General features: G+C 33.3%; 1 protein-coding gene across 4 annotated transcripts in view; it reads left to right on the plus strand.

Moving 5' to 3' along the window:
* SLIT2 (slit guidance ligand 2) overlaps positions 1-12,839 on the plus strand; it is a 392,002-nt gene that overhangs the window by 279,579 nt on the left and 99,584 nt on the right. For all 4 annotated transcript variants that reach the window (XM_007496674.3, XM_001368444.5, XM_056802468.1 and 1 more), the window contains 6 exons: positions 464-614; positions 1,911-1,985; positions 5,171-5,314; positions 7,174-7,317; positions 9,152-9,318; positions 11,499-11,631. In XM_007496674.3, coding sequence (XP_007496736.1) covers positions 464-614; positions 1,911-1,985; positions 5,171-5,314; positions 7,174-7,317; positions 9,152-9,318; positions 11,499-11,631 — 814 coding nt within the window. The remainder of the gene's footprint in view (positions 1-463; positions 615-1,910; positions 1,986-5,170; positions 5,315-7,173; positions 7,318-9,151; positions 9,319-11,498; positions 11,632-12,839) is intronic.

A 12,839-nucleotide genomic window follows, 5' to 3' on the forward strand; every position in this document is an offset into this window, starting at 1 on the left:
TGAATAAAGTCCAGTCAACATAGAAGGGGGAATAAAAAAGTCCTAAACAAAAGATGGCATACAAAGATACACTGATGTAAGTTAAAATCTTTACTCAGAGGAATAATAAACTCTGGGAGAATTAGGAGCAATAATTGTGTGATTAGCTGTGAAGCAGGCTAGATTGGCTTATAACGGGATCAGCAGGAAATACAGCTGTGAAAAGCTCAACTTATTAATGTTATCCTATCATGTGAATCTGGTCACACTTTTTCCCCATAGTGAATTTCAAGCCCTTGTATTAACCCTCTCCTGACACCCTTGCGTCTGTGTCATATCACAGTACTGACCAAATATTTCCCAAACTATACATTTGCTGTTGAATTGGAGATTTCTTTCTATATTGTTTCCTTCCTTCAAATAAATAAATAAATATCCTAAACTTTACTCTTAGTCCTTTTGTCTTCATTTGACTCCTCAATAGGCACAGAAGATTATCGATCAAAATTAAGCGGAGACTGCTTTGCAGATTTGGCTTGCCCCGAAAAGTGTCGCTGTGAAGGAACTACAGTTGATTGCTCCAATCAGAAACTCAACAAGATTCCAGATCACATTCCTCAGTACACTGCAGAACTGTAAGTCCATCACGCCACACATACTGCATTATTCCAAATGATGGCCATCACAATAATCCTAGAGAATAGGTAGGAGATGAATGGGATTATAAGACCATGTCTCAAGCTAGAAGGGACTCTAGAAGGGTCATTGTAGTTCAGCCCTTTCATTTTATGGAAAATTGAGACCTAGAGTGGTGAAATGCCTTGCTGTAGTCACACAGCAAACAGTTATCAGAGCCAGACTATGAACCAGGGTCTTCTGATTGCAGATGAAGGAATTAACTCAATGGAAATTACAGTGTTCCTGTTCTATTCTCAATAATTAAAATTTCTTCAAATTGATATACTTTGTTATAAGCATTGTTCTGTGAAAATTAGTATTTAGAGAGTATCTTAGTTCATCTCTCTGCCCCTGGGGAGAACTCAAGAAATCCGTTTTCAGCTCATTGTGCAGTTAGCACTAGTAGGGCTAATGGGAGTCACTATTTGGAAATTTCTGTTAATTATGAGAGTTTAATTAGGGGAGGCTAATATGATTCTTTAAATTAACTCTTGCTTTGAGTTCAAGGGATGAAAGGCATTATGTAAATATCAAGGACTAAACTCTAAATGACCAGTTTTTCACCAGACGATAGGAATATGTGAACTTTGGGATATTTCAGAGTAGATTAAAAATTTTATATATATATTATATGTATATAATATATGTAATATATAATATATATTCACAAATCTACATATATAGATATACTCTCATATTTATATAAATTCTAAATAATTAAGAAAACTGGGTATTGGGCAACTTAGTTTGTTTAATTAAATCCTACTATCCTTTATGGAAATTTTAATTTTATTTTTTCATTGTGAGTGTTTTTTTAAATTCAGATCAGCATCATAGCATGCTAATATTTAATATTAGTCTTCTAAAAACACAGCATTTTGTCCTATTCCTAGACTTCCCTAGCACTTGTTATCTATGCTACTCATTTAGCATTTATTACATGTTGCCTCATATTATTTATTTTTATATATATGCTTTGTCTTTCAAACAAGACTAATCTTTGAAGGCAAGAACTTATACCTTTTTGACTATTCCATGGCTCCAAGCATAATACCTCATTCCTAGGTACTTGTATGTTACACATAAGGAAATTGAGATCTGGGTGATTAATGTGATTTGCCCAGTTGCATAGTTGGTAAGTAGCAGAGGTGGGATTTGAACCCAGGTCCTTTGTCTCTAAATCATTGCTAGCCAGTGATGATAGGATTTCTCTTGAATTTTTAGCTTTTTAATTTGTTCTTATTGTTTTCTAGCCGTCTCAATAACAATGAATTCACTGTGTTGGAAGCTACAGGAATTTTTAAGAAGCTCCCTCAGCTACGTAAAATGTAAGCTTATTTTCTTCATCTTCTTTCCACATGTGTGCATTTCCCCTTAGCATCTTTGAAAATTATGAAATGTGAAAAGTGTCAGCCCAACAAATAATCAAATCCCAAGAGCTAGCTCTTACATGGGTTAGCTTAATGAATGGAGGTCAGAGCTGACTGCTCTTGTCTTTAAGTCTAGACACAAGCAAGAGCAAGACTTATTATGGCATCTTTGGGCATCTTCTTTTAGACTCAGGACAGCTGTTTGGTTATGAAGCCATAGCAGGAATGTAGCAATCTAAGTTTATCAGAAATGCATCCAGTAATGTTTTGTAACTTCCTTTACTACTCCTCAAACCATACTGTTAACGCCTCTTTTAACACATTCAAAAAAGCATTTGACTTTTTTGCTTCATTAAACTTTCATCAAAAAGTAATCAAAACCAAATGATTGGAAAACTGACTTGTTAACTCATCTATGTCACTTCATGTTCACAATTCATATTGTAAAATAAGTATGTCAACTCAGCAGTTTCCAGATTTTTTTTGAAAAAAAATATATATAGCCTCTATCCTAAAGTCTTAGTGAAGAATTGATATATTTATTATATAGGGTACAATTGGACATATTCTTTTCTTTTAAAAATGTGTTAACTATTTCTTTACTTCTATCTTTTATTTTGTAAATGATTCTTTAGTTCTAAGTTGGAGATCTTAAATTTTTAATACAGTACACTTGTTAATTACTGTGAGTTAATTGAATGAGTAATCAACTCAAAAGTCTTCTTCTCCATTCTCTTACACTTGGGTAATGGAGTAGGGAGTTGGAAGGAAGGCATCATGGAGAAGGTATTGTTTAAATTCATTCAACTGAAAAGGTACTGAGGGCCAACTATATGTAAAGCATTCTGTGAAAATATAGAGAAAATTGCCCTTGTGAAGGTTACATCATAATTATGTGTTCAGACATAATCAAAGAGAGATGATCATTAGAATTAATTAGAAAGAAGATTCAGGATGACCTGCTAGAAAGTTATTGAAAGCCAATCAACAAGGATTGATTAAGTGCTTACTATGTGTCAGGCACTGTGTTAAGTATTAGAGATACATAGGAAGGTAAGAGCAAAAGTTTATGTTTGATACTGGAAGTAACAGAAAGTAATTAGAAATCATTGATGACAGTACTTTGCACATGATCAGACTTACTTTAGAAAACTCACTTTGGCAAGTGAGAAGAAAATGGATTGGAATGGGGAGAGACTTAAGGAACAAGCATTATGACTATGAAAAAGCAAAAAAAAAAGAGACATAGATATCAATAGACACACATATATACAAGAGGAGAAATAAGTGTGTTTTTAGAAATGCTACAAATTTGGAAGAGAGGAAGATTCAGAAATAATATCAAGGTTTTGAATGTGAGATGCAAGATGAATGGTAGTTTTACAGATAGAAATAGGGAAATCTGAAAAAAATGTTGAGGAATGGAGGTGGGTCTTTTGAGACAGATCAATTACATATGCAAACTCAGAAGACTAAAGATACAAGCCATGAGAACCATCTGCATGAAAGTAGTAGCTAAATTTGTAGGCAAAATCAAGATTGCTAAGAAAATTAATGTAGATAGAGAAGAGAAGAGAACCAAGGACAAATCCACACAAAGTATTTAGGAAGAGAAAATGAGGAAGGAATTGATGAGTCAGTAAAACACTATAGAAAGAGTAGAGGATTTGGGGTCAGTTAACCTACGTCTCAATCCTGGCTTTTCTACTTAATAGATGTGGAACCTTTTGGCAAGTCAGTTGTCCTCTCTGGGTTTCAGTTTCCACCTCTGTCAAAAGACAGCAGCAAAAGAGGCGCTCTCTAGATTTCCTTCTTACTCTGAGTACATAGATCTTATAAAGAAGACAAAAGAATATAAAGAGAATGAAGGGAATAATGAGGGCATGTTATCTCTGAAGCCAAGGGAGGGAGATGTTATCCAATAGGAGAGAGAGGCCAACTGTTTTCAAAGCTACAGATATCTGAAGAATTGGCACTTGGTGACCTTCATCACCTTAGAGATCTTTGAGAGGACCATTTCATTTCTGTCTCCTCATTCGTTCAACGGGAATACCACTATCTGTAGTATCCACCTTACAGGTTTTTAGTCAGCAAGTATTTAGTAAGTATTTAAAATGAGTCAGGCATTGTAACAAGCCAGAAAAATATAGGAAAAAGGAGACATTCTTTGCCCAGAAGGAGCTTTCATTTTAATGAAAGAAGATAAAACATAAATGGGAACCAAAAGTGAAGGTGAGGAAAGGAAGAAAGTGCCTACCTTGGAGGCATGGTAACAAAGTCCAGGGTCAGATGCAGAGCCAGGAGAGGAATAAAGGAGGGCTGGCCAGAACTCTTCCTCCAAATGAAGGTTCTGGGAGGAACTCACCAATGGAGAAAGGGATTGCAAAAATAGGGCAGGCTTCGAGGATGAAATGGTAGCTGAAGCATGGTAATAACTATTGGAGAGTCAGAAGTGGAGCCAAGAAAGAAATGAAGGATAACTGGCATCTCAGGTTCTTAAGATTAATATATATGATATAAAATATTATATTTTATATATAATAATATACTCTATATTAATATAACATATAACAATCTTAAGATCAATATATTGGATAATATAGTATGTATGTTAATACTATATTTTATGTAACATATTTTAATTATATATATATATATAATTTCCAAACTTTAAAAATCCATATGATTGTCTTATATTATTGCTCATCCTTATTTCTTTGTATTCAACAAAGATTTCCTGATAATTTACAGATTTTGCCAAGGAGATTCTGAAGGTTTATGAAGGTTTGCTCAAAGACCTTATCTTTGAGCAAAGTTTCATTTACATACCTTATATACACTTAGAACCATTGTTATCAAAGTTTTTGTTATTTTTTATTGTTATTTTTCCTCTTGTCTTTTCTTAGGTATTATAACAGCAACTTTTTGAGCCTTAGGCATTGACAGTGGAGTCACAGATAGGAGGGTGGGACAGGGAAATCCTGAAAAGTTTTGTGACATTTCTTCCCTGAAAGAAAAATATAGGTAGTTAAATAGATAGATATTAGTATACAATTCTCTTCAATTTGTTATTTTTGATGCCTATTAGCAATCATGAAAAAAATCTGCAACTATTTTTCTTTGTCACATTGATGTTCATTTAGAAACTTCAGCAACAATAAGATCACAGACATTGAAGAAGGAGCATTTGAAGGAGCCTCTGGTGTAAATGAAATTCTTCTCACTAGTAATCGACTGGAAAATGTTCGCCATAAGATGTTCAAGGGATTAGAAAGCCTGAAAACTCTGTAAGTATTCTCATTTTCATTGCAACTTTTTGGTGAATTATTGTTTTTCTCACACATGGAGACTTAATATAATGTTAAATATATAAATAAGAATATAATATATAATTTAAAATAATAATATAAATAAATGAATAAAAAATAATGACAAATAAAACAGGCAAACAGTCATTCAGCAGTCACCTCTTAGGCACCTATGCTGTGTATATGCCCTTGCAGGAAAAGGTACAAAAATTGACATACAATTCAGCAAAAATGTATTCATCATATCGTACCTAACAAAGTAATGTGCTGGGTACTAGGGATACAGAGATGGAATTTGATGTAGCCCCTGCTTTCAAGGAGCTTGTAATTTAGTGAAGCAATAACATGTTTCATTGTTGAATTGCCATCGTGATGCCTCATAATGGTATGAAGTTAATTCTGCATTCTTGAAGTCTGTGCCAATGGATTGCAAATTATAGCAGTCCTACCTAAGCCAAAAAGTTTTAAGTATGAGCCAGCCTATAACTTTACGGTCCTTGATCATTGCTTCAAATGTCTTGGAATTCCCTGTACTGGTTAAATATGTCATCTGAATTTTTGATTCTTGTCAGAAACCAGCTCTTGCCTGATTCTTTAGCAAAAGCAAGTAGCTGTGCTCCTGATGGATAATTGGTATTATTCATAAAGAAAACTGGTCTAAACTTTCACATCCATGTTGACTGGGGAAAAGCTTTCAAATTATTCCAAATTCTCTAACCAGATATGCCTCCAGACAAATCATTTAAATTCCATGGGCCTTGGGTATCCTCCCTGGACTTATCAAAGCACATAGCACTTGCTGCTGATAAAATTGCATATCTTTTATGTATTGTATAATGATATAAAGACATTTGACTCTTTTCCATATTTTATATCAGTACCGGTAAAATTAAGATACCAATTCATTTCAGTAATTGAGATATATTCCCTGGGTACAGGTATGTTTTTTTAATGCAGCACAGAGAAGTGAAATCATCCCCTAATATGTTAGTATATTATATCATTTATTTAGTGGCATGAACAGGAAAATTGGTTTTTTAAATGTTGCAGGAATATATGAATAATATCACAAATAATCAACCAAAATTTTGCCTCTAAAAGGATTTCTTAGACAAGAGATAAACAATTCAGTTGCTTTGTGGGCAAAATCACTTCTGTTGCAATGTTATAAAAAGCTCATTATAAGAAATCATGATTGCAGTAGCAGAGTAATAATAATATATGGTAATAAACATTGAAATCCTAATAATGAAATTCTTATAATCAAGTATAATTCTTTTTATGACAGTAGCATTGGAAATAACAATGTGGTTATGGCTATATTAAACTCAAGCATAATACTGCTTTTTTGAGACATCTCACTAATAAGTACTATGCTTGTGGCTTATAAATATACTTCTCATTAATAAAATATACAGAAAATAGTAATGTATATGCACTCTAAGAATTGATGAGCAAGTTAATTTAAAAACATACATAGAAACAACTACATGAAATTATGAAGAACAAAACAAGAAGATCCAAGAGAACATTAGATACAGCAACAGAAATACTACTCAAAATATATGCCTGCCTCCAAAGAAAGAGCTGATAAATATAAGAAAGCATGATACAGTTTAATAAATATACTTTTTGCCATATGATGTCTTCTCCAGTGCAGAGAGAGGAGGGACAAAAGGAGGGAAGTAACTGGGAACTTTAATGGAACAAACAAACTAATTAAATTTTTAAAAAGAAAATAGCACTGAGATATTATAGGATGGACTTATTCTAAATTTTTATTAATTGTAATGACATTAAGATTCTTTCTTTCTGCAATGATGTCCATTCTTTTTCAGGATGTTGAGAAGTAATCGTATAACCTGTGTAGGAAATGATAGTTTTATAGGACTCAGTTCTGTACGTTTGCTTTCATTGTATGACAATCAAATTACAACAATTGCTCCAGGAGCGTTTGATACCCTCCATTCCTTATCCACATTGTAAGTATTGATGGTAACTTATTTATTGATTGAATTAACCAATAAAATTTTAGTTGATGTGTTTTCAATAACAATCTCAACAACAATATGATGTTCTCGTTAGGCATAATTTATCTTTTTTTTTAAAGAATTATTAAGAATTCAGTGTCCAAGAAACCATTGCCACTTAGGAGCTCATACATTTTTCTTTAAAAATGGCTTTCTCTTAAAAGTAACAAACTACTGAATTTTGCTTATTTTTTTAATCTCTAAAATGCCATTGACTTCCATACTAAAATGTAGGTCACTTCTTTTAATCAAGTGGAAATGTGTCAATGTAAATGAATAATTCAGGTTAACCAATCAAATTATTTCTACATCTTATAACATGATACTAAAGAAAGAAAAATGTTATTAGTATATTCCCCAGCCTTATAACATTACATTGGCTTGGTTATTTGCAATTTAAATAAGCTTCATTAGTTGGGTCATAAAAGTAATTCTCAGTATGGAATTATGATACTAAAAAGAGAACGTACCATGGATCAGTGGAAAATATGTTTGATTTAGGGTCAGAGGACCTGGATCCTAATCCCAGCTCAGATATCAATCATCTGTGTAACCTAGTGAATGTGTTACTCTTATTCTATGGTCCTCAGGCTCCTCAAACTTAAAATGAGGGGATGGGACTAGATACCCTCGGAAGTCACTGACAGTGCCACAATCTATGGTCCAAAGTCATTTGTTAGCAGGTTTGGGAGCAAAGCCTTAGTGAAAGCTTTCCTAGAGTCTGGTAAAGAGAAAATTTTCATAATCTCAGAAAAGAGTTGGGGATGAATATGCTGCTGGTACTCAGAATATTTGTGTATATTGTTATTGCAATTTAATTCATACCTTGTATAACTTGGTGCATAACGGTAGTGTTAGAAATGATTAATTTACATACAGTAGTTTGCATCTAAATGTATTGTTATAATTTAATGGGTGGGAAATAAAGGTGACTGGAGAGAAGATGGAAAAGAAAAAAATACTTGTTTCACATAGCTCAAGTCACTAAAGGAATTATTTTTGAGGGAAGCATCTATCAGTAAAGCACTTAATCCTCTTCCCACATAAAATGTGACATTTTACACCTAGTGACTAATTTGTGCATATTAAAGATGGCATGTTTATAAATAATGGAATTGTCAATAGGTTTGTGTTCAAGTAGGGAGATGCCTAAAGTATTGGGATTTGTAGAGGTAAATTCATTTTTATAACTGGCATGTAATCAACTCAGCTGTCACTTTAGATGGGAAACCTATTCTCTGGAGCAAATAAGAGATGGAAATCTTGAGATGACAAATTAATGAAATAGCTGTTGTCAGGTTAAACCCAATAATATAAAGTAATCAGCCTTCATCTTTATATTGAATTACCACATTATCAGTGCAGGATAGTTTGACAGCAAGTCAGATCTCAGACAAGTTTAAATTACTTCTAAATGAGATATATCAAGATACACTGCATAAATCCAAAATTGCTGCCTTCAACTTTATTTTTTGTATAGAATCGCTTGAAAGATTTTCTTCTGGGATTTTTTTGCTCTCCCAAGTATAAATAGAATGTTTGAGCCACGGAAAATACATGTGGTATGTTGTAAATAACTGTGTATAAATGAGAGATGAGAAGAATATTGAAATAGAAACAATTCAAGAGATTTATCCCCAAATCTGCTTTCTACGTTTTTCTCTTCACAGGAACTAAAATAGTGGGTTCCAGGAAAGGTTTACCCTCTTTATATTAACATAATGTGTTTTATGGGGAAAAAAAGTTGTCCTAACTAAACTATGCATTGTTTACATATGGTTCTTAGAAACCTCTTGGCCAATCCTTTTAACTGTAACTGCTACTTGGCTTGGTTGGGAGATTGGCTTAGGAAGAAACGCATTGTAACAGGAAATCCTCGATGCCAGAAACCTTACTTCCTAAAAGAAATTCCCATCCAGGATGTTGCTATTCAGGATTTTACTTGTGATGACGGTAAGAATTACAGATGTTCATTCATGCATACTTCATTCATTCTATGTTCTTATGTACTTACTTATCATGTGCAGTTTTGTGTCATGATTATTTGCTTATATGTCCTCTCCCATATTAAACTGAAACTCCATGAGGGAAAAATAATGTCTTTATTTGTCAAAAGACTCATACTTAGTATGGTGCTCTTAACAAAAAATTACTTAGAAATGTTAGTTAAATGGAATTGATTCAGAAAGTACTTTTGAAGGGCCTTCTATGGACAAGGCTCCATGCCATGTAATTGCTTGACTTTCACGTGGCTAGTTTCTTTGCTTTGGTATATGTAAAATTATCCAAGATAATATTCAATTTTAAAATATTTCTTTCTAATGACAAAGCCACATATCTAAGCAGTACATCTAACAATACATCCAGCATTGTTATATTTTTAAGATTCATAGACTGTATCTTTGCATATGATTTGGCTTGATTTTATTTCTTAATACTTAAGAGACCAGTTTCTAATACTTATTTATGCTGTTGGGTGGCCAGTATGGTCTAGAACTCGAAAAATACCAATTATATCTAAGGCTTTGCCCCAGCTTTCTGCCACTCTCTGGGTCAGCTGATCAAATCTCTAGACCTCAGTTTCCAATGTGCTACTTCTAAATTTTAATGGATCCACAACCTAATATATATGGTCAGTCTCATCAAGATGGCAGTACATCCATATTCTACATCTCATCCTATGAATCTTTCGGTTTCTTTTTGTGAAAGTAAGATAGTAGACCTCAAGTCCTTTCTAGCTCCCAGAGAATCTATAACTCTATCAGGGTAATATCTATGTAACATAGCTTCAAGTTGCTTTATTTTCCTAATGATTTGAAATGAAGCTTTATGCTATTCCTTCATGGTACCTTCAGCAAACCATTTTACATTTGTTAAGTAGAAACAATAATAATAATTGAATTACCTGCCTCAAAAGGCTACTATGAGAAAAATGCTTTGTAAATCTTTAGGGATTATGTTCATGTGAGCTGCTATAACTGTTACTGCTGCTTCTCCTTCAAAGAGCTTTTAAAAAATAACATTGTTGGTTGATCTAACTATATATGTTTGTGTAGCTAAAGTTAACTATATAAATAACAATAATAATGTTCCTAATAGTATACATTTTTATATATGAAAAAAGTAAAGTATAGTAGGAATAGCTAAATAAGACTCCAAAGTCTATAATTCTGATCTCAGTTCTGTCACTGCGTGACCTTAGAAAAGCTAATTAAACTCTCAGCCTTAGGTGCATCACTTGCAAAATAGAGCTAAGTACACTTGCCCTACCAACCTCACTCAGTTGTTGCAAGGAGAAAATGAGATAAGTGACAATATGTGACAGGCTGTCAAGTGCAGTATAAATTGGAAATCATCATTAGAGGTAATATTTTCATCATTCATAAATTAAACACACATTGTAGATTCTTTCGCTTTTTTTTTAAATTCAGCATAGGACAATGTATATACAGAAAGTAGTTGGCAATATAATATATCCATGCCTGGATTAGTGGGAACAAATTAAAGAGAAAAAAATTCACTTTTTTTTAAATTCAGCATAGCAATACAAATACAGAAAGCAGTTGGCAATATGATACAGCTAGGTCTTAAGTAGTGTGAATAATGAATCCCATCAGTAGTTGGATTAATCGAATTCACACTGTATATTTCATTGGGCTAGAAACAATTTCCATATTTTCCATAATTTTAATTTGAAATATTTCAAATTTGAATATTTGCAACCACTTCAGGGGATTCGTTATCATCGGTAATCGGGACCTAGCTGTATTCTCTCCCTGATTTTTGCTTTAGATCAGTTGGTCTAATTTTCTATAAATCCATATTTAATTCTTACAAGTAACTAAATAAAGAAAATATCACATTAGAAACTGCTATAGAGATATAGTTCTATTTAGAGACCTGCTTTAAGAGGTTATAAAAAAGGATTATGTAAAATACCTAGTGTCTTTTGAAATACAATGTATATAAATAAGTGTTAGGTGGTAGCTTAATGTTCTGTGCTGTTAGAAATCCTGTGGTGTAGAACTGTGGTGTTTGTTAAATAGAATTAAGTAGATTAAGTCCCTGCTGGCTATAAAGTCATTTTTGAAGATATAAAACTGGGCATATTTGTGTTTCCTCTGGCAAATCAGGAAATGATGACAACAGTTGTTCTCCACTATCCCGCTGCCCAGCAGAATGTACCTGCCTTGATACAGTTGTCCGATGTAGTAACAAGGGCCTGAAAGCCTTGCCAAAAGGGATCCCCAAAGATGTCACTGAACTGTAAGTAAGCCCCTACTTTCCCTTCCTTAATTTCCAAGGTTATATTTTTTTTTCCTCAGGGTTTTGTACCATCTTGAGTTGAAGGCAACCAAAGGGGTTGTATATACCAGTCAAACTGAATTTCTTATTTCTACCTGGAGATATTAAAGGAAAATAGGGAATGGATTCAAGGACAGAAGAAAATTCACGTTGTCATTGTTGCATTAGAATAATCAATTGTGTATTACTTTGTGATATAGTGTAATGGAACATTGTTGCTGAGTCATTTTTCAGTCATGTCTGACTCTTCATGACCCCATTTGGGGCCATCTTGGAAAAGATACTAGAGTAGTTTACCATTTCCTTTTCAAGTCATTTTATAGATGAGGAAAACCAAGGCAAACAGTACACAGTTAGTGAGTATTGGGCCAGATTTGAACTTGAGAAGACAAGTCTTGATTCCAGGTCCAGCACTCTGTCTACCACCATTTAGCTGCCTTGTAATGAAAAGACTCATGGGCTTAGTCAGCAGACAAATTCAAATATTTGTTCTGCCATCTACTAGTATGGTGACCATAGTAAAATAGCACCTTCTTTTCCAAGTTGTAAAATGAGAGGATTATCCAAGAATGGTTCCATCTTAGATGTTTTATATTATTTATTCTATTCTAATATATAATAAAATATATTGTTTATTTAAAATGGGGAATGAGTCACTGGTTAAGAAGATGGCATCTGAGAATGGGATTTGGAATGGAAGGTCCCTGGATAGGAATGGTAAGAATGAATTTGCATAAGGTATTTAAATAAAAAGAAAGAGGGAAGAAGAAAATGTCCTAATTATCACTACAAAGCTAGATGGTAGAGAGTAGCAACAATGTAGAAAGAAGGGCAATAGAGAATATCCCAGGAAACAAAAAGATAAATAAATAATAAAATAATAATAAAAATCATGACCTCAGATTTCTATACATAACTGCACAAAATATGGTCAATGACAATATATTTGGAGTTAGAAGACCTAAGTTAAAGTCTAAGACCTTCACCTTCAGTCAGTAAGCATTTTTTAAGCATCTATAATTTTCTAGACATCGTCCTTAGTGTTGAGGATACAAAGAAAAGCAAAAATTGGTCCCTACAATATAATGGGGGAGAGAGTGTGCAAATAATTATGTCTTCACAAGCTATTTACATAGTAAAGTAGAGATAATCAACCGAGAGAAGGGATT

Source organism: Monodelphis domestica, chromosome 6 (assembly GCF_027887165.1).
Source record: "Monodelphis domestica isolate mMonDom1 chromosome 6, mMonDom1.pri, whole genome shotgun sequence".
Taxonomy (NCBI): Eukaryota; Metazoa; Chordata; class Mammalia; order Didelphimorphia; family Didelphidae; genus Monodelphis; species Monodelphis domestica.